Here is a 22,695-nt window from a genome sequence, read left to right on the forward strand (position 1 = left end):
CTAAGTAATGTTAAATATTTAAACTTGACCTTTTAATGAGGACTCACAAGTGATTAGATCAACTGTTCTATGTGCACACTATCTGAGATGCAGGATTCAGCCACAGCTAGGGAGGCTGAGACATCTCTGCTCCTGTGCTCTCCCTCCTGGCTCTGTTTCTTTCCTGGTTGTGTGACAGATGTCATCATAGGTCTGCAGTGGGACCCAGGCGTGCAACTCCTCCAGCTTTGATCTCCCGAGAAACCTTTCAAAGGTCTGAGCTGACTAAAAGCTACACCCAAAACAAACAAAACAAAACAAGACAGAACAAATCGAGTGCTACTGTGAAATGAGATTTCTAGTGAGCTTCTTTGGAATGGCCGGCATGCTTGCCCTCCAGTTAGCCAGTGTAAGAGATTCATTTAGTGCAGAATCCCAACTGATTTCCTCTTTCTCCTTGCCCGATGTCACGTGGGTATCGGTCAGTGCTGACATTTCTACTCCTCCCCAGTCTTTGTAAATCTGATGTCCGTGGGAGGTAGCCTGTGTGTGAGACCAGGGTAGAAAGGAAGCACACTGCTTCTGCCATTCCCTGGGCTGACAAAATAGCTAACCCGGAAGGTTTATCCCGAAGCGATGAAAACTAGATACCTTTCAGGAACCGGCTGGTTTGCTGGGGACATGGCTCTCGGTACTGCGGCTTTTTATACTTGACTTTGGTGTGGGACTTTATGATGGCTGCTGCCTTGTAGCACCCACATCCACTGCAGGAGAAAGGTTCTTTCATCTAAACTGTAGGGTGTGTCCCAGCTCTCTGATCCTCCTGTAAGCTAGAGATCCGACTTGCGTGGGGTTGCCTGCTCCTGGGAATGGCCTGTTTAGGTACCAGGGTCCACACAGACGTGGAAAGCAAGATGAGATTTAAAACCTCTGTGATTAAGGAATTAGGGGCATTCACAAACGGATCAGCCAGGTGAAACTCCGACAGTAGCGAGCACTGCCAGAGAGGATACTGCAAGAGACCGTCCACAGTTGGTCTGATGCTAGGATCTTAGAGCCAGGCTGCCCGTTGAGAGTCTTGGGTGATCCAGGGCTCCAGATTCCATTTGTAAAGTAAGGATAAAAGAATTATTGGAACATTCGCTCAGAACGCCCCTGTCCACGAAGCTCCTTCTTAGAAACGGAAATTTCTACCCTACACTGAGCTGAAATGGCGAGGCCCGGTGGTATCGCAGCTGTTAGAATTGGTGTAAACCGTAGAAGAAACTCGGAGGCAGACAGTTTCCACGGCTTCTGTCTTGTGAAGATAGTTGGAGAGTTGCTTTGATTCATAAAAATGGAAAAAGAAAAAAAAAAGTTCTGTCAGATCTGTTGGCTGTTTTATTGTTTCTAAATAAAAATGTCAGAGCTCAACCCTCCAGGACACCATTGTAGAACAGAAATATAATTCAACAATGTAAATAATAGAACATTCTCCAGGGACTATATTACAAAAGAGTAAAATAAATTATATAAATTAATTTTGATAGTACACTTTATATGAGCTAGATGATTTATTGTTTGTAATTACAGACTCAATGACTACACAAAATCCTTATAAAAACCATTGCTGACTATTTCACTCTATATTTTGTTCCATGTCTAAGAAATCAGGTACATTTCACAGGTGTTACATGTATCTGCTGCCCACTATGTGGGATAGCCTAGCCTCAGAAGTTTGCTGGAAGTTTTTTTTTCTTTTGTTTTTCATCCCTGTATGCTTGCTTCGTTTTTGTATTAGTTATTTTTGAGCTCAGGCTGGTCTCAAACTTGTGATCCTCCTGCCTCAGCCCTCTGAGTACTGGGATTTCAGTGTGCTCCACCATGCTGGGGGGTGAGCTTTGCTAGTTAATCTTGCTCGTTTCCAAGATTTCCCAATTATCTAGATCTGGGAACAAGCCATTCCAAGGTTTAGTAGTTCAACATAAAGTGCTGACCGTTTCTCACTGGTCTCTATGTGCTTGCAAGCCCAAGGCTCACGATCACTGCCTGACCAGTTACAGAGCCCCAGAGCCCCAAGGTTTCATCAGTACTGCAGCCTTTCCTCGCTCTCAATTCATCATGCATTTAATATCTAGGGCAGCATGACCTCATCAGATTGTTTTGTTTGGTAGGTTGTGATCCATTATTTGTTGAATGTTTAAGTTGTTTGGTCACACTACTTCTTTCATTGTATATTTGTGTCTCCATGTTCTTATGCGTGTGTACAGGGATATGTCCCTGCACGTGGAGTCTGGAGCCCAGTGCCAATCGTCTTCCTCCATCGCTGTCCATTTTCTTTTCTGAACCAGGGTCTTGCGCTGAACCTTGAGCAAGCTTGAGCAGTAACCTTGGCTGGGTTGGCTGGTCTGTGGGTGGTAGGGTCTTCGGCCTCTGCCCTCTCAGCAGCAGGAGTACAGGTGTGTGCCCCTGTGCTTGGCTTTTTGCATGGGTTCTGGGGATAGGGACTCAGGCTCTCCTGTGTGTAAGGCCAACGATTTGCTCACTAAGCCATCTTCTCATTACCTACCTCATACTACTTTAAATCAGAGAAACAACCTTCATTTGTACTGAGGTACCTGGCTTGACGTATTGTCCACACAGCTACTTCTACTGCATAGAGATTAGCCTCCCTTTGATTGTTTCCTGCTGTGATGGAATGGTAAGTATTTCAGCATGGAGCTGGAGGAATGGCTCAGTAATTAAAACTGAGGACAACTCTTTCAGTGGATCTGAATTAGGTCCCAGTTCCCACAGTGCCTGTAACTTCAACCCCAGAGCACCTAGCCTCTTATTCCAGCAGACACCTGCATGCATGTGCACACATATGTATACATAAACATGTAATTAAAAATCTTTAAACTTATTCCAGCATAGCATTTTGTGGGGCCTCTCAGAGCACTGTGGCTTTCTTCAACAGAAGAAAAAAAAAACTCATCTGATAGAGCGGCATGTGCTTGTAAGGGAGAGCAGAGGAAGGAAGATTGCCTCACCTTGGAGGCAAGCCTGGTCTACTTCCTAACTGTATAGAGAATCTAGTGAGTTCCAGGCTAGGTAGGGCTCTATGGGGAGACTTCATCCTAAAGAGCAAAGCAAAACAAACAAACAAACAAACAAACAAACAAACACTCCAAGCCAACCAAGAAACAAAAGAACAAAAATAGGAAGGAAGAAAAAAAAGCCCTTTTCCTTGGTGCTGGGGATGGAATGCAGGGCTTCAGCCTGCTGGGTGAGCAGGCTCAGCCACTGAGCTGTGCTGGGTGAGCAGGCTCAGCCACTGAGCCACAGTTGTAGCCAAACAAACACTTTTGAAAGAGACTTTTCTTGTTACATTTCCTCCATCAGCTCAGAAGCATGATGGCCTTTAGACACAGACACAGACACAGACACAGACACAGACACAGACACAGACACAGACACAGACACAGACACAGACACAGACACACAGACACACACAGACATACACAGACATACACAGACATACACACACAGACATACACAGATACACACAGACATACACAGACACACACAGACATACACAGACACACACAGACATACATACAGACATACACAGACATACACAGACACACACAGACATACACAGACACACACACAGACATACACAGACACACACACAGACATACATACAGACATACACAGACATACACAGACACACACACAGACATACACAGACACACACAGACATACATACAGACATACACAGAGACACATACATATACACAGTATATATACATATATATATATGCTCACACACAATTCTACAGAATATAATCATTTCCTCCTCCTCCTTTCTCCTTCCAGCCCTTCCCACATACCCCTTTTGCTCTGTCTTAAATCCATAGATTCTGTGTGATTGTCTTTTACGTTTTTAACTTTCTTCCCTTTTATGTCCTCTTAGTGTATTCTTTCTCCAGCCACATTCATGGTTAGCTGACTCCTCTGCAAAGTTGTGTATATTAATCTGTTCCTAAATTCTTGCCGGAGAGGACTACTTCCTCATTCCCAAGTGTGTATAGAGAATATCTGATAGTGTATTTCTGATTCTCAAAGAAGCCAATCAAGAACTTAAAAAAAAAAAAAAAGCCCGTGAAAGAACTTGTATTTATCTATCTCTAAAAGGTTTTCCTTTTTTTTAACCTAGTTTCTGATATAGCCTCTCAGCTTTATTTAAAGTCAGTATAAAATATAAATGTCCCGTGAGAAGTGAAAGCTTATTAGACATAGATTGTTCCTGCTCAACTGTTTTTATACCCAGCTATGAGATCAGCACATCAAAGAGACACCTGGGTCTCCTCTTATTACAGATCACTCATAATAGCTGAGGTGGTAACAACCCATGTCCATTAACAGATAAACGGGTAAAGAAACATTGTATATTTTCACAGTGGAATACTGTTTGACTCTGAAAAAGGAAACCCTGCCATTTGCAACTATGTGGGTGAATCTGAGGACACGGTATGATTTCACTATATGTAATTGTAAAGGGTTGAACATTAAGAAAAGGGGACTAAAATGCTGGTTTATCCAGCTAGGGGCTTCAGGGGAGATGTTGGTCAAAGAATAAAAAAATTCTAGTTAGACATGAGGAATAAATACCAGTGTCTAAGACACTTTTATGTACTTGAAAATGACCAATAGGGTAAAAGGTAGTTGTTCTAACAGCAAATATGAGTATCTGTGAGGCAGTGCATCTTTTAAGCCACTCCACAGGTTCTTCATGAGTCAAAACATTATACTGTACATAAATTTATTTAAGTTTTCCCCTGTTAAATAAGATAATAACACAAAAGAGATAATCGTCAGATTAGACCCGTCTCACAATTGCTCGCTCCCAGCTCGGCTCAGCTCAGCCAGCTCTGGCTTTGGTAGGGAGGGTCACAATGCCCTGTTCTGCTGTGCATTCTCTGCCCTGCTCCTTCCTTCCCTGACTGACTCCTCCTATCCCACAGCGCTAGAGGGCAGTGTTATTTTCCCAGGCACCCCTTCGAAGCAACATCCAATCAGCTCTCTTTCTTCACTTTCCCCGCATTTTGTCCTATTGTGTCAGACTCCAGCTCTTTGCAGGGGAGCTCACCGTCATCAGGTGAGCTGCTCCATCTGTCTGGTAATCCATGATGGCGAATTGCCTGGTGGTTCCTGCAAACCTATTCCTATTCCCCTGAGTCCACTGGGAGACTGTTGTTTAAAATGGTCGTGTACACATCTGGGAATATACAGGATTGTTTCATAATGGGAAGTTAGAAAATGTATTAATTTTCACTTATTTTATTTTGGAGGCAGGTTTTTGATATGCAGCCCAGGCTGGCGTTGAATGCACTGTGTAGTCCAGGCTAGTCTCATGGTGATTTTCTTCTCACGTTAGCCTCCAAGGTGCTGCGATTACAGGTGTGAGTCATCACTCAGCTGCTTCTGTTATTTTTGAGCAAGATTAAGCAATTCAGGCTTGGGATGTTTAATATCTTGAATGAGGAAGTATACGTATCCCACTTTAAAAACGTAGGCTGATATTGGTGATATATGTCGCATGCTTTATTGATGGCGTGTTTCCTCATAAACACTTGGAGAATGTTGCTATAGAGACAAGCTGACATCCTGGTGGACACCTCTCCAAGCTTTCTGGTACTCTGATGACCTTCAAGTGCTTCTTGTATGTCTGTATATTATAGGTGACAACAGCCTCCCCAGAAGACACTGTATGGGTTTGGAATAGTATTTTCCTTTTATGGATGAAAATACTGAGCTGTAGAATCTGGTCTAAGGGCAGGCAGGGCAGGAAAAGAGCGTAGACCCCTGTGTGTGGTGTGATTTCAAAGTGTGTTGGTGTTGTTAATTTCTACTCTGTACTGGGCCATCTTGTATCTCTTGGCTCTTACATGGTAGACTTCATATGGCTTCGTTTGAGAGGGACATTGCGGTTCCTTTAATAAATAGTTCTTCAATAAAGGAACGAACCAAGGGCTATTATCACATCTGATTGTGGGATAAGTACCTTGGTGATTTTAACCTGAAACTATTTTTCCTTGAAATAAATGGGTCTGATGAAAAATGGACATGTGTTAAGTCGTGGGTCCTATTTTTAGAAAGTGTACATGAAAGATAGTCTGTTCCAGCCTGATCCTTGTGAATCACTGCTGAGTGCTGGCTCTCCCTGGCATGACTAATGCCTCCCTTTGTCTTGGGTGTCTGAGAACATGAAGAGGGAGCCTCCCGGAGGACAGAGCTCAGTGCAGAGCGTGAGATGCCATGAAGCCCTGGGCTCAATCTCCTGTACTACGGCCCCCAAGGAAGACAGAACCATAACAACACCCCCTCCATGACCTCCAATCCCCAGGCTCTCCCGTCCTCTCTGAGGCACCCCTCAAACCCCAGAACCTTAACAGTGACAGAGCAGTGACGGTGAGAGTGTGGTGACGGCAGAACTTGCTGGGATTTGATCCCTGGCTGACCACCTTTTAATCTTGATCTTCTCCAGAAGGATAGGCTACAAGTTCTTGGTTATTTTGGGAATTAACAAAGCTGTTTTGGTTTGGCCAAGGAAGTTGATGGTTCTATCCATATGGAAAGAATGCTAAGTCTTGTTAAATTTTGACAAATACCTTTCCTTTCTTGTTTTCCTTTTAGGGCATTTCGGAATTCTTGTTCTTCCGGCAGTAAGTATCCATATAAATTATTTTGGTTTCGATAAATAAATAAATGTCAAAAATTGGCTTCAGAAATACATTGCAAACTGGGTGTAATGACATACATCTTTAATCCCAACACTTGGGAAGCAGAGGCAGGCAGATCTCTGAGTTCCAGCCCAGTCAGGGCTACACAGAGAATCCCTGTCGCCAAAAACCAAACCACTAACCAAAAAACCCAAGCCGAACAAACAAACAAAGAAACATCTCAAAACAACAACAAAAGAAATGTTTTCAAACTATGGCTTATGCACCTTTTTATTGGCTTTTAATTTAAATCACTTGTAAGTTTTACTTGAATTTACTGCACACTTTTCAAATATTTAATACCTAAGAACAATATTACTTTAGAGAGATTGCCTATTATGTTCTTGAAACTCCTAGCAGGGATTTTTCTTCAATAAACTGGAACAATAGATCACTTTATTGTGTTTGACCCTACTCCTGTATTAATGCGTTTCCTTTCCTTTCCTTCCCTATCCTTCCCTTCCCCTTCCCCTTCCCCTTCCCCTCCCCCTTCCTCCCTCCCTCCCTCCCTCCCTTCCTTTCCTTCCTTTCTTTCTTTCTTTCTTTCTTTCTTTCTTTCTTTCTTTCTTTCTTTCTTTCTTTCTTTCTTTCTTTCTTTCAGACAAGGTCTCACTATGTAGCCATGTATCTCTGGCTGGCCATGAATTTATAGAGATTTTTCTGCTTCTGTCTCCTTAATGCTGGGATTAAAGGCACCACCATCCATACCCAGTGTGTTTTAAATTAACATTTTAAAATTACACAATAGTTTTCATGCTAAATGTTAGCATGTGTTTCATCTTTTTGTTATTAAATACATTGCAGGATTTTTCATACATGTATACACTCTATTTTGGGCATTCACCTTTCTTTACCTCTCCCGTCTTTCTTTACCTCTCCCGTCCCCTCAGATCCCTGTCGATCCCGTCCTCTTCTCTTTATTTCCAAGTCTTATTTTGGTAACCCAATGCAGACTTTATTTTCCGAAGGGAGGTAGATCAGAGACTTTCTGGACATGTTTAAAATCACATCATGTTGCTACAAGATTAATATAGCACATGCTAGGTTTGGATATGGGTTGGTGGCCTGGAGTGCTGTCCCTAACTCTCTAACCCTGGTTTCTTTGTGAAATGGTTTTAGTAGGAGAATCCAGTCAAGGGTGGGTGTGGAACTGGGTTGAGGGGTTATCTAGAGGTCAAATAATGGAGAACATGTGAACTGCTCAATTTGGCTTGTGGTCTGTTCGTATCAGATGGTAGGATTTCTGCTGTTATTAATGGTATTAAAAATGGCGGCATAGCCACCAATACCATGCTGAACAGGGTATAGGAAAAGAAAGAATCGCAGATGAGAGTTTGAGAGACTACAGCAAGGAGACAAACATTGGTGTTTCACAGGCTGATTGCCTCAACCAATGTGGGAAAGCTTACGGGGTAGGGGTGGGGGTGGAGTGGGGTGAGGGAGGGGGTGGAATGAGGCTTCCAAGCTTAGCAGCTGTGAGGAGTGAGAATAAATCTACACATAGACAAGGAAATGTCCGGAAGGTGGGGGGCAACATTTGAAATTTAAATAAATGGAATGATCAATTAAAAAAAGAAATGGTGACATAACTCCTGCTGCGAGAGACAGCTATGGAGCTTGTGTCCCTCACTCCAGAATCTCTCTGATCCAATTGAAGAGCAGAGTACAGGATTTTAAAGGTGAGAGAGAGAGCAAACTGTTTATCTTTGGTGCCTATGAAGGATACGATTCCCCCAACACTACAGTTCTTTATGATAATAGTATGTGTTTAATCTTTTTTTATTCTAATTTGTAATTAAACCATTTTTTAAAGGTCAAATGGCGAGACTTTGATATGTCTGTCTATCTTTCCCCACCCAGCTCCCTCTGCACAAGGCAAACAAGATTTATGAACTACACATAAGCGGAAAATCGGAGACTGAGATCGTATTCTCCAACCGGACACGGTTAACATTTGACAGCAAGAGGATCTCTGTCTTCATTCAGACAGATAAGGTGATCTACAAGCCGAAGCAGGAAGTGAAGTTTCGAGTGCTTACACTCTTCTCAGATCTCAAGCCTTACAAGACGCCCGTGGACATTTACATTAAGGTGAGTGGCAGGCTGACAGGAAGCGGGGTTCAAGCCATCCCGCTAAAGCTGCCTGGAGAACTCTGTTCATGTTAGTGACCCAGTAACGTGAGTTTCACCTCTCAGCGTGGAGATCCTCTGAAGGGAGGTGCTGGGACCTCAGAGCTCAGGCTATGGAGTCTGTCCGTCCATGTCTGGTCCTGGCTTCATCACTATGACCTGTCTACTCATGAGTTTACTGCTTTTGCCTACAGGGCCATGACACCATCTAGGAGAAGACTCGGGGCTGTAACTCATCAGCAGTGTTTTTGCGTTTCTTCTCCCTCAGGCAACTCTGGGAATTACTGTATTAGTGTTTCTTAGAGCTTTGTCCATGAGCTAGAAGAAACCCTGGCATTTCATTGCTGTTACTTCCTTAACCACGAGGCAGCGTATATTTATAGCTAATTGTATTTCTTCCTGAGTCCTTTCACTGCACAGCATTCCCGTGCATCACGCTGTGGCTGGTGTAACAGAGCCAACTGCTGGTTACAATGCATGACCCAGGAGTTGGCCCAGGAGACAGTGATGATCTTCTTCTTCTTCTTCTTCTTCTTCTTCTTCTTCTTCTTCTTCTTCTTCTTCTTCTTCTTCTTCTTCTTCTTCTTCTTCTTCTTCTTCTTCTTCTCCTCCTCCTCCTCCTCCTCCTCCTCCTCCTCCTCCTCCTCCTCCTCCTCCTCTTCCTTCTCCTTCTTCTCCTCCTCCTCCTTCTTCTTTTTCTTCTGACTTTCTTTTCTTTTATTGGATATTTTTTATTTACATTTCAAATGTTATCTTCTTTCCTGATTTCCCCTTCAGAAACCCGCTATCTCCCCCTGCTTCTATGAGGGTGTTTCCCCCACTCCCTCCCACCTCCCCACCCTGGCATTCCCCTACACTGGGGCATAGAGCCTTGATAGGACCAAGGGTTTTTCCTCCTATTGATCCCTGACAAGGCCATCCTCTGCTACATATGTGACTGGAGCCATAGGTTCATCCCTCTGTACTCTTGGGATAGTGGATTAGTCCCTGGAAGCTCTGTGGGGTCTGGTTGGTTGATATTGTATTCTTCTTATGGGGTTGCAAACCCCTTCATGTCCTTTAGTTCTTTCTCTAACTCCTCTATTGGGGACCCCGTTCTCAGTTCAATGGTTGGCTGCAAGCATCCACCTCTGTATTTGTCATGCTCTGGCAGAGCCTCTCAGGAGACAGCTATCTCAGGCTCCTGTCAGTATGTACTTCTTGGCATCCATGATATTGTCTGGGTTTGGTTGATCTGCCCATTCTTGACCTGCTTGCCATCACTGATTTGAAATCTCTGGCTTCCACTACTCAGTAAACCATATTTACCTCTGTCATACTCCTTCTCTAGGAGAATTCTTTTTCTGACTTCTAATAACTGGTGGGCTCTGTGTGTTTAGTCAAAGGCTAGAGAATAAGAGAAAGTGTGTGGCCCTTGGACTCAAGAGTTCGTAGTACAGCTGGAAGCAGAGCTTTGTAAAATAAAATATGTTAAAAAAGATCTTCACTGCACTTTACAATAAGTCACACTCAGGAAGAGTAAACTCCGATGTCCCAGAGGCTGTCCACAAAGAGCTCACTGCTGTCAGACGCCTGTCCAGCAGACAGGAAGCTGAGGTTATTTTACTAGTAGTTGAGAGAGGGAGGGACATTCCTTGCCTAGAGGCCCAGAGGTGTGGAGTTCTGTGGTGAACTGCAGATGACTGTGTATGTTGGGAAGAAGAACCTAGAAGTAGAGATCCTGCAAGTGTTTGAACCTCAGTCTGTGGACACTAGGAAGCCATCGTCACCTAGGGGCCTGCTGGGATTATACTGACTCTGTTCGCTGTTTGTCTGGATCTGGGTCAAGCCTTTCAACCCCATGAGCACTCTCAGACTAGTGTTCCGGATGACAGGGTGAGCACCGGGCAAGAGTGGAAGGAGGGATCAGCAGCATTAGTTAGAGTCGGGTATGGTGGATTTGTGAGGTTGGAGAGGAGACAAAGTAGATAGAGAATGGGGCAGCATTGCCAGGACAGGGAGCGTGAGAGATGACTACTTTGCATGGATACTGCGGGAAGCCAGTTTGTCTGTGAGGTTGTGGGATGACAAAAGCATTCCTCATTGGCCCCTATTAAATAGTTCTCTGATATACTTTTGCTGAGCCGACAGCTGGCATGAGTTTGAAGTCTGAGTCCGATCACGTGTTGTTGCTATAATAGGGAGCTGTGTCAGTCAATTACAGCAGAGTGATTACTTAACTGCTCTGGCAGTCAGCTTTCTCAACAGTTGGGAAAGGACAACTCTACCTCTTCTTTCTGTCCCCTCATAGTACCATTTCTACTTTCATATCATACATGCCCACACATGCACACATACACACATGCATACACCTGTGCATACACACATATGCACATACATGTGCACACACACACATGCACACACACACTCCCTTTATATTGAAATGTAGATTCCATGTATGAGAGAAAGAAAATATTTGTCTTTCTGAGTCTGGCTTATTCACTGGAGGAGAATCGTAATGATCTGAGGTGAGCTGGAGTACCTTGCACAGTGGGCCTTTAACGAATGAGGATTCTAGCTCAACAATGAGAAGTCATTTCCTTTCCTCCCTTCTTCCCTTCTCCTTCCTTCCTCCCTCCCTTCCTTCCTTCCTTCCTTCTTTCCTTCCTTCCATCCTTCCTTCCTCCTTTTTAATAAACAGTCACTTTTTAATGATGTTCATACATGCACATCACTGTATTTTATTAATAGTCACCCTCTATCACCCTGGTTTTCTTCCCAACAGAGGCTTTCATGTTGTATGTTTGTGACATGAATATATATTTGCATACGACGATGGCCAAGTGGTACTCATTATTTTCCTCTCATTTCTTTGTCTTTTAGACTTCTTTCTCTCCTGCATAGTCCATTTCTACTTTCATCTCACTGTCTCTCTGTCTCTGTCTCTGTTTCTCTCTGTCTCTCTGTCTCTGTCTCTCTCTCTGTCTCTCTTTGTCTCTCTCTGTCTCTCTGTCTCTGTCTCTCTCTGTCTCTCTCTCGAAATGTAGACTCCATGTATGAATGAGGTATTTGCCTTTGTGAGTCTGGCTTATCTCACTTAACATATTCTCTTCAGTTGTATCCACTTGTCATTTGTAAATGGTGCAAATGACAGGACTTCCTTCTTTTTAAAGAAAATTAATCTAATTTTTTTTACTTATTCACTTTACATCCCACTCGTTGCCCCCTTCAGTCTCCCCCTTTCACAATCCCCCTCTGAGAGGCTCTGCCTAGCATCTGACTCAGACCTTCATTCTTTATTGTGCAGACATAACAGTGCTTTATTTATTCATTTCTCTGTTGGTGGCCATTTTAGGCTGGTTCCACATCTTGGCTATTGTGACTAATGCTCAGTAAACATGGATGTGTAACTATGTTGACATAGGTTCTTTCAAATGAATGTCGAATGTCAGCGTCAGATCATGTGGCTGTCCTAGCTGAGTTTCTTGAGGTCCCTGTATTTTGATTTTCATATGTGTGCATACTTTGTATTTTAGTGAGGGTTTCTTTAAGACACTCACGTAGATTTGTTGGAGTGCATGCTGTGTGTCCTCTGCAGAGGGATCTATGGTGTCAGGAATTAAAAGGCGGTTCAGAATCAGCATGGCCTGAGGAGAAGTAACGGGAAAGGAGGAACTTTGATTTGTTTCTTTAGTGGTATAGATCTGTTATTTTCCAAAAACTTTCCATAGTGTTACTTTTCTCACTGCTTTGACAAAATACATTTCAGAAGCCTCTTAAGGAAGGGTTAGTTTTGGCTCATAGTCTGAGGGTGTAGTCTACCATGAAAGGGATGGTGGCGGCGAGAGCTGCTGTCGCCGTGGTGTCAGGAGTGAGGGGCAGCTAGTCACACTACGTCCATGTTCAGGAAGCAGAGGGAGATTCATTCTGCCTGTCCTCTGACTTCTCTCCTCTTCCTTTTATTCATTCTGGGCTGCTAGCTAAACGTCTCTGGAAGCGTCTTCACAGACTCAGCTAGGGTATGTCTCCTGGGTGATTCTAAACTCTAATCTAATGGTTTAACCATTGCACCATCGCAGTGTCATATTTTGGGGGAAACTTGTAGATGTGTCTGGGAGATGGGTGGGCCTGGCCATACTGCCAGGCAGGCATCATTCCTAAGTAGCATACCCTTGCCCTTGGGTGTCCTACCAGAGTTAACACACATGGTTTGCTTTCTGTTGTAGGATCCAAAGTCTAATTTGATCCAACAGTGGCTTTCTCAGGAAGGTGAACTTGGAGTTGTTTCCAAAACTTTTCAACTATCCTCTCATCCAATACTTGGTGACTGGTCCATTCAGGTTCAAGTGATTGTGAGTATAAATGTACTTTTTGGGGGAGAATGTAAAAATGTTTTAAATTGTTCCTGTGGTAAAATTTCTCCTAAGTCATTCTATGGACAGAAATAAGTTGCTATGTTTATCTAGCCAATCTAGTCATTATAGCCATCACCACTTTCTATCATAGAGTGGAGGTTTAAACATTGTGTCATTTTGTTCTAAAGCTGATTAAATATTTATTTATTAATTGCGTGCATTTGATGCTTTTAAGACTGAATACTGAACACAAACTTATTCTTTTGGTACATTTGATGTTTCAGAATAACATTTGGGGTTGGGGATTTAGCTCAGTGGTAGAGCGCTTGCCTAGCAAGTGCAAGGCCCTGGGTTCTGTCCCCAGCTCTGAAAAAAAAAAGAAAAAAAAACCCAAAACAGAATAACAATTAAAATGTGATTGGACAAACTTGCTTTGTTCTTGTTGTAAGAAACAGTGGCTTTAAAGAGTCACATGGACCCTGTTCTTCAGGCCTTTTCTCTCAGAGTTGCTCTTGTATTTGCTTCCCTCACACGCAGATCTGTGACAGGGTAGGAGCAGTGCAGTTCCTTTTTTTGCTCTCTGCCACAGCTTCCCATGGGTGCACTGCTTTTTTTGTTGTTGTTTTCGTTAGTTTTTCTATTGCTGTGATAAAACAACATGATCATAAACACTTTGTGGGAGAAATGGTTTATGTCACTTCCACATCATAGTCTGTCATTGAAAGAAGTCAGGACAGGAACTCAAACAAGGCAGGAGCCTGGAGGCAGGAGCTGATGCAGAGGCCACAGAGGGCGCTGCTTACTGGCTGGCTCTCTTCATAGCTTGCTCAGCCTACTTTTACACCAGCCAGGACTACAAATTTCCAACCCTGGCTGACATCATTTGCCAGCAGTTCCCCTACTAGATAGGGCTTTATGAGATCTTTGCTCAACCATGATGGGATTTTGGTTGGCTTGATCTTGTGCGGTCATTCCTCATGCATTTACATCCACTATGAGTTGATGTGTGCACTGACCCTGTCAAGGCCATTATCTCTGGCTCTTATAATCTTTCTACCCTCTCTTCCATGATGACACCTGAGCCTTGAAGGTGAGAGGGTGTGATATAGATGGTCCACTTGAAGCTGGTCACTTCATAATCTTTTAATTTCTGCATGTCGACAAGTGTGTTAGCATCTATTACAGGAAGACGCTTCACTGACAAGGGTTGAGAGATGCATTAATCTATGGGTTAAAGATAAGACGAACTTAGTGGGCAATTTAATTCTGCTTTCCTTATTGAAATAATAGTATAGGTTCTCCTCTAGGGCCTGTGACCTAGTCAACCATGGATTTTTGGCCTAGTTAACAGTACTTGGCATGAGTTCTGTCTTGTGGACCTTAAATCCAAGCAGAGAGTGGTTGGTGGATCAAATAACGCTCGTGCAACTGTTGCTCATGTCCTGCCAGGCAACTCATTATTGTCGACACAGGGTCACAACTAGTAAGACTTGATTATTTTCCTCTCCTCGTAGTATATATTGACATTTCCAGATAGTCAGTAGGGAATACTTTTCTAGATTTGTACCAGCTTGATTCCTCCATGTTCTATAGGTCAAATATGCAGTAGCTTCTGTAATAGGGTTATACTATCAAGTTCTGGAGCTTAACCAGGAACAAGTGCAATAGCATGTAATGTTTGGGGGAGCTATGGGACCCCATAGAACAACTTGAAAAGAGCTTCATACCTGTCCCTGGGCTTTTTATTTGATAGTTTCTGAACTCTGGGAGAGGCATTTCCCTACTTTACTTTTCCCATCCTCCCATTATAGGGTAACTCAATTTTAACTTCTTTTATATGATTATATAGAGATTTTAGGAAACTTTTAAAGTAGTAGTTTTCTATACACAGTAGGTTTCTACATGGCCTTAAAAAAAGTCTTTAGTGTTAGTTTTCTCTTCTCCCTGTGACTTAACACTCCTTTTTCTACAACAGATATTCTTGACTCAAACATGACTTATTGAGTTGATGTTTGCAAGCACATAGAATGTGCTTTATGACATCTTAGAATTATATTACTAAGACATTCACAGGGAAGCAACCCAGAGGAAGTATTCAGTTCAGTTTTTGAGTTATTTAAGATATTTGACTTCTTGGATCTTTCTAGTTGGCACTTTTGCTATTTATTTATTTATTTATTTATTTATTTATTTATTTATTTATTTATTTATGCTTTTTGAGACAGGGTTTCTCTATGTAGTCCTGGCTGTCCTGGAATTCCCTCTGTAGACCAGGCTGGCCTCGAACTCACAGGGATCTGTCTGCCTTCTAAGTGCTTGGATTATAGGCGTGTACCACAACTGCCTGGCTTATTTACTTAAGATAGGGTCTTATTAGGTCTGCCTCTGTGTCCAGGGTGCTGGACTCCCTGGCATGAACCATAACACATGGCTTGCTCTATTTGGAAGTAGCATGGCCAGGTAATGGGTCAATGTCTGCCACACCTCAATCTTGGGGTGCTTCTCAACAGGCTCCAGCAAAGGGGTCATCCCTGGTGTGATAGATAAGCTCACGCATTTGTCTGGTCTTTTGATACGAGTCAAGATATTCCCAGATGTTATTCATTATTGGCAAAAATTATCCATCAATTTGTACTTCAAAAAGGTAAAGGGGTCCTCGTCTTAGAGAGGAAGGTTATTCATCCCCTTGCTATGACTCAAATGAACCTCGAGGTTGCTCTGAGTGAAATCAGCCACAAAAGGACAGCTGCCGTGTGATCTCGTGCAAATGCAATATTTAGGATATAGAAAGTCAGCGAAATACAAAGAAGAATGGTGGCCAGGGGGTGGAGTGACAAGGAGGTGGGGTTGCTTTGACGGTGTAGTTTCTGTCCTGCGAGATGAAGATCCAGGGATTTGTCGCCAACACTGTAGATACACTTAACGCGCCGACCAGTGCGCAGAGATGGCTAGATGGCAAATCCATGTCACTGTAATCAAGACAAGTTAAAAACCAATGCCACCTAGTTATGAGCTATGCTGGTCATTGAGTGTGTAATATTTATATTTCTTTATATTTTATGATACACGGATGAGAAATATTTAACTTTTATAAAATAACAGAAGATGTTCGATATGATGTGTCGGGTGAGATGTATGGAATGGGCTTGCTTGATGCAGCATGAAGGAGTCCTGTGGGATACGGTGGGGGAACTGACTTTAAGGAGTTAGTTCTAGGGTCCTACTAGGCACTCACATCCTGGCCGGTGGTGTCTTACAGATGTTTACACACCTGCCAACTTTAGCCTTGATCATTTAGCTGATCGTACTGACTGTGTAACATGGTTTTAGAGAATATTGGAGGCAGTGTTGCAAAAGAGGTTAATAATGCAGTGAGTAATTCCTAGGTATCAAAACTAAAGTCTGTAAGATTTGTAGCTGAGGTATTGGCTTATTTTCCGGATTTATAGCTTAGTGTGGTAATATCCAATCAAAAAATGTAAACCTTAGAAAAATACTAATTCAGAGAAGATACAGGATACCGTGAGAAATGTTGGTCTTCAAGTGTCTCTCAGAATGATCCTTCAGTATGATGGCTGATACACTGTTATGATAAAATAATGGTGTTTTATTGTGTAATAAGTAGGTAATGTAGCAAATTTTATGAAGGTTAATATCTACTCCTGGGAAAGCACAGATGCAGTATTTATATATATTCTCATTTGTTCTTCATAAGTGATTTTGTGATATGGGTACAACTATGTCCATTTTACGATATGAAGACCACAGCCTAGCAAATAACCTCTTAGGTATACTTCTGTAAGAAAGGAGAGTTTGTTTTTCCTTTTGACCTTTAGTTCAGTTCAGGACCAATGGTAGCTTTCTGGTCACTATATTGCTTTAACACTGAGGCCATCCACACTGCAACAAGGAACAGCAATGATAATCTACAAATATGAGTGTGTATTTCAACCCCGGGAGCTGGCAACAGTGCTCGCTTGTAAGTTAACAGTTATCGCTTAGTCTTAGTCTAAATGCAGCTCTCCCTGTAACATTTTAGAAGCTATCATTATCCTTATAATAAAGGCAAACACCAAGTGTTTATTGTTTATGAAATGTCAATATGAGGCATAAAACTGAGAAAGAAAGGAACCCACCAAAAACCAAACCAGACCCTCGTTAACAAAACTGATGGCCACCAGGTGGCAGTATAGTCAAAGGCATGTTTGAGAGGTGCGCCCAGGCCTCACTTCCGGCTTTTGTCTTTGCTTGACTCTGGCTTTGCATTCAGGAACTTTGTATTTCATTACCTACTTTTGTTTTAGCAGTGAATCATGACTATAGATGGGATATACTCATTATTTGAATGCTCCACCATCATACGCTTTTTTTTTTTTTTTTTTTGTCAGTAACCATTCTCAATATAAACTAGGGAAAATTATTTTCAGGGAGAGAAATTTCATTCTATTTGTAGAATAAAACCCCTCTGGAATGGTACCAGCACCACAGTGGAAAGACAGTGCACTAGAACTGGAGGCTTTATCAGGGGTCTGAGGTGTAGTGACTAGATATCCAGGAAGTGGCATCTTTAGTCACATGTTCCCCCAGGTCAGGAAAGGGGTGCTTTAGTGAAGCACGCTGTGGGCTCCTTGGTATTTACCCAATTCTAACATTTATAGCATTTTTAGTTCATTTATAGCAGTGGTTCTCAACCTGTGAGTGTAGAATGATTCTTTTGCAGGGGTCTCATATCAGATATCCTGCAGAGTGGAGGATTTGCATTGTGAGTCATAACAGGAAATTGCAGTTATGAACTGGCAACAGAAATAAGTTTATGTTTGCAGGTCATCATAACACGAGGAAGTGTACCAAAGGCTTGCAGCGTTAGGAAGGCTAAGAACCACTGATTTACAGTATAAGACAGTCAGTCATGCTTTCACTTTCAGGATTTTGAAGAGAGAGAGAGAGAGAGAGAGAGAGAGAGAGAGAGAGAGAGAGAGAGAGAGAGAGAGTTATGCATATGGATGCAAGTGTGGAGGGTAGAGAATCTTTTTCTGAAAAATTTTAAAAAGATTTATTTTATGTATGTGAGTACATTGTCCCTCTCTTCAGCCACACCAGAAGAGGAGGGCATCGGGTCCTATTACAGAGGGCTGTGAGCCACCATGTGGTTGCTGGGAATTGAACTCAGGACCTCTGGAAGAGCGGTCAGTGCTCTTAATCACTGAGCCATCTCTCCAGCCCCTCTTTTTCTGCCTTTAAATAAAACAGAAAAAGATTTGAATTTAACCGCTGAGCTTCATCCGTCTTAGTTTTTTTTAAAACACAGAATCTGCCCCTGAACCTAAAGCCCCACCCCCTGCCTCCGGGATCTGCCTGCCTGTCCTGTCAGTGACAGATACATCAGATGCATGCTGCCACACCCAGCTTTATGTGGGGGAGAGTTGGGCTCATGTTCTCAAGCTTTTGCAGCCACCAGCATCTCACAGGTAACCCATTTCCCCAGCCCAGTGCTTTTTTCTCATTCCTGTGTCTTTCACATGTAGTCCAGGGTGATGAGGGTGGGTCTCAGTGGGTTTTCTGTCCACTCACAGATAGGCCAGTTTTTCCTCCATTGTTATGTAGTAAAACTTACAAAGCAACACAGTGCTGGGTTTTAGTGCTCACAGGTGGCTTTGATCCATCTCCTCAGCTTGTGGATGAGGGGATGTGACGGATGAGGCGTACACTGTTCTAACGAGGTTGGTGCTCCCAGGGGTCAGAAGAGGAACTCGAGTTATAGCTGGCGGTGAGTTGGAAAGAGGATGTTGGGAACTGAACTTGTGTCTTCTGGAAGGGCCTCCCGTGCTGTCAACCACTGAGCCATCTTCCAAACCGTCATTAAAAAAATTTAAAACCATGTTTTCTATGTATGGGTCTTTTGCCTGCATGCATGCCCTTGTACCACATGTATGCCTTTGGAGGCCAGAAGAGGGCATCGGAGCCCCTGAAACTGGAGTTACAGATGGTCGTGAGCTGCCATGTGGGTTCTAGGACTTTAACCCAGCTCTCCTGAAGAACAGCTGGTGCTCTTAGTCACTGAGCCATCTCTCCAGCACTAACAGTCTCTTTTTTTGTGAAAGATTTCATTCAGCTTATTAGGTTTTATGGAAAGACCCAGTAGAAAAGGGATCCTAGGTTGAAAATGTAGCAGAAGTCAGAGCTTAGGGATGCTGTAAATCTCACGAGGGAACGGAAAGGAGACGCTAGGTGTAGGAAAGTCCGTATTGTTAGACAGCAAGAATGGAAAAACGTAAATCATTACAAGGAGAGACTGAGTCGAATGATAAATAGAACTTTTGACTTTACGTCCCCTCCAGTGGGTATTACTGTCTCTCTCTCTCTCTACTCATTCTTCCAAAAAGAAAAGCAACCATCGGATTTTCTGCCTGCATTTCCCCAGACACTCCAGTTTTGGCTTGAAGCTTCCTGCTTTCTTGCTTTTATCATTTGTTATCTGGTATACTTTGCTATCTTGCACAGTTATCTCTTAAGTTCACTTCATAATTCATTTTAGACAAGTTCACTTGTAGGCAAGGTCTCATCTTCCATCTAGATGCTAATAACTCGTTTGTCTCTCTGAGAGAACCCAGGCCTCCAAGCCCCAGACAGGTACCATCCCTGTGATCTTCTCTCACCACATCTGGCTCTTTTCTAGCATTTTCCACCTCACTGGATTATTTCACCCTCCTGCCAGGTGTGCTAGCCGATTACCTGGGCACCTTGGGATGATCCCTGACATCTTACCACCCACCCATTACTTACCGCCCATGTCCAGCCTCCACGAACGTCTGTGGCATTGACTCTTATGTACATATCAGATGGGCCCATTTCTCTTCCTTTTCTTCTCTACGTCCCTTTTAAAGTTGCCACCACTGTTTCCCTAGATATTATCAGTGTCTATTAGTCATCTCCTATAAATTTCCTTGTTTCTATACTTGCGACCCGTTCTCTACACAGCAGGAAACATAATCTAAACAGTAGCTGGATCTGTTTTCCTTCAGCTTGAAGCCTTCCAAACACTTCTCATTGCTTTCAGAGTAAAATTCACGTTTCGCTATTGTTTGCCCACAGCCTCGGTTGATCTGATTCTACCTCTTCACCCCATCTCCAGTCTTAGTCTCTGTAGATTCGATCCATACTGTCGGCTCTAGTTTGTAAATATGGTCGGTGAGCAGCTTTTCACTAGATCAGGCTCTCCTTGCAGGGAAGGTATTTTCTATTTCCATCAAGTGCGCCTGGTACTCCTTTTCTCTTGGAGTGGATGAAAGAATGGTGAAACAAATGGATGGATGAATGGATCCATTATGCTTGCACTCAATGATTTTGACTCAGTGGCTCCTAGTGGGAAAGGACATCTCTTGCTTGTTAAGCCCATTGTAGATGACTCTGCATGATCTGGGTTGACATTCCTAGAGAAAGACATCATAACTACGGTTCAGAGCACAGATGTTTGGGCTCTAAGCACAGCAAGGCGAGGGCAACGTAAATGTTAATAAATATTCTCAGTCACTTGGCAAACCCTTTTATTAACTGGCATTCCTCCAAGTGAGTCAGGATAAATACAGTGATGCTTTTTATATGATGATACTTTAGTCATGATGCTTTATTTATATGCTTAAAAACAATTTTATGGTAAAAATAAAGGAGGAAGAAGATTGCCTAGTACTTCATAGATAATAGAGTCAAGCATATCCAGGTTAGTAAGGATCTAAATGATGCTGGAAACATGGGACTTTTCTCTTGTGTGCAAGACCAGAGGCAACACCGGTCAGTGCACATGTAAGGTGTTAAGACTCACCTTACAATAAGGAGTTGAGGTGGCTCTTATGTGACAGAGAGCTCTGGATTGAGAGTCACGAGGACCTTAGAGGTCCTAGGCTTCTTCATGTGCTTAACCTAGAGAGCATTAGAGAGCAATGGACCAGGAGTCACAACGCTCCAGATCTCCAGGCTTCATGCGCAAATGCAGAGAGCATGGGTTTGGAAGTCGCAGAGATGAGCCCTAGCGATTCAGCTGAAGGACCATGGGAAAGTCATTTCAGTGCTGCGTTTTCCCTGCTGAAAAGTAGAGGATTTGTAGTAGAGAATGTTTAAACTCTAGACAGCTCTATACATGCATGTTTTAAGTAGGTGGACCAGAAGGGACCTCAGGATGGGCAGGGCAGCAAGGCAGGTGGAGGTGACGGTGCAGTGAGGCTCTGAGCTGGTTAGCAGCTGGAGACTTCAGAGCAGCCATGGGTCAGAGTCAAAGGCTTGTGGCTATGGTAGTTGAAGAGAGGATTCAGTCTGAGTGGGGCGCTGTGGGGGATCCTGGACATCAGGCCACCTGTGATTGGTCCAGGTTGAATTGGGTGAAGGGAAGAAAGGGGAAGGGTTAAAACATTTTCTCCTTGGTGGATGGGAGAAAAAGATTTTTCCCTGATGTATCAAGACGAGACACAGAATAAGTTGGTATTTGTCCTACAAAAGTATGGTTGACTGTGTTCATTGTGATACTGTGGGCTTCTGACATTGGAGTCCTCTGAGCATTAAAACCAATGCCACCTTTCCTTAGTGTCCTCCTTCTCTCCTCCTCTTCCTCCTTTTTGCATTTTGCTAATGTCTTTTCTTTAGCATTCAGGTGGTGCAGAACAAACCCAACACAGCATGTTCTCTTTTTGTTTTCTCTGTCTCTGTCTGTCTGTCTCTCAGTTTCTGTCTCTTTAGTGTTTCATTGCGCAACTCTGGCTATCTGGAGCTCGCTCTGTAGAACAAACTGACCTTAAACTCTGAGATCCCCCTGCCTCTGCCTCCCGAGTGTCATGGTTAAAGGCATGTTCGCTCCTGCCAGGCACAGAATATATTCCTGGCTCTGCTCTTTCTCCTGGTTGGTCGGTGAGTAACCTCTCTTTAGTTTTCTAAGTGTTCCATGAGTGTGCACATGTTGGTTTGAAGAGGCCCCCAGGGTCCCATCCAGCTTGCTGGATTGTTCTAGTGAAGACCATAGGTCTTCCTCCCTAGGTCTGAGGTAAAAGATGAGCAACTCTCCTCACAGCTTTCATCTCTAGTGGTTGACACAGTGAGTGTAACTTTATTTGATTAGCTATACTTAGCATAGAAATTCACTTTGAAGTACATTAAATTATTTTCAATTTAATAAAAATTATTCAAAGAAATTTGTGTATCCCACAGAAGATCATTCATTACTTACTTGCTTTTGGTCACTGTTTTTAGTTTAGTCCAGCTTAGCTTGGTTTCCTAGAACTAATACAGAATAATTTGGAAATGCACTTAATCAATCCTTATTTAGAGTAGGAGTCATTATGCTGACCTGAAGATAAAATCTAGCCTAAAATTTATTTTATAAATAAAGTCTTTTTTTTTTTTGGACAGGGTTTCTCTGTGTAGCTCTGGCTGTCCTGAAACTCATGCTGTAGACCAGGCTGGCCTTGAATTCAGAGATCCACCTGCCTCTGCCTCCTGAATGCTGGGATTAAAAGAGTGTG

The 22,695-nt window shown here is 42.9% G+C and overlaps 1 protein-coding gene across 1 annotated transcript in view; it reads left to right on the forward strand.

Annotated features, from left to right (window-relative positions):
• Cd109 (CD109 molecule) overlaps nt 1–22,695 on the forward strand; it is a 114,728-nt gene that overhangs the window by 20,287 nt on the left and 71,746 nt on the right. Inside the window, exons 3-5 of the mRNA NM_001108771.2 lie at nt 6,640–6,668; nt 8,586–8,816; nt 13,061–13,186. Of these exons, the coding sequence (NP_001102241.2) occupies nt 6,640–6,668; nt 8,586–8,816; nt 13,061–13,186 (386 nt within the window). The remainder of the gene's footprint in view (nt 1–6,639; nt 6,669–8,585; nt 8,817–13,060; nt 13,187–22,695) is intronic.

The sequence above is a fragment of the Rattus norvegicus genome, chromosome 8, assembly GCF_036323735.1.
Source record: "Rattus norvegicus strain BN/NHsdMcwi chromosome 8, GRCr8, whole genome shotgun sequence".
Taxonomy (NCBI): domain Eukaryota; kingdom Metazoa; phylum Chordata; class Mammalia; order Rodentia; family Muridae; genus Rattus; species Rattus norvegicus.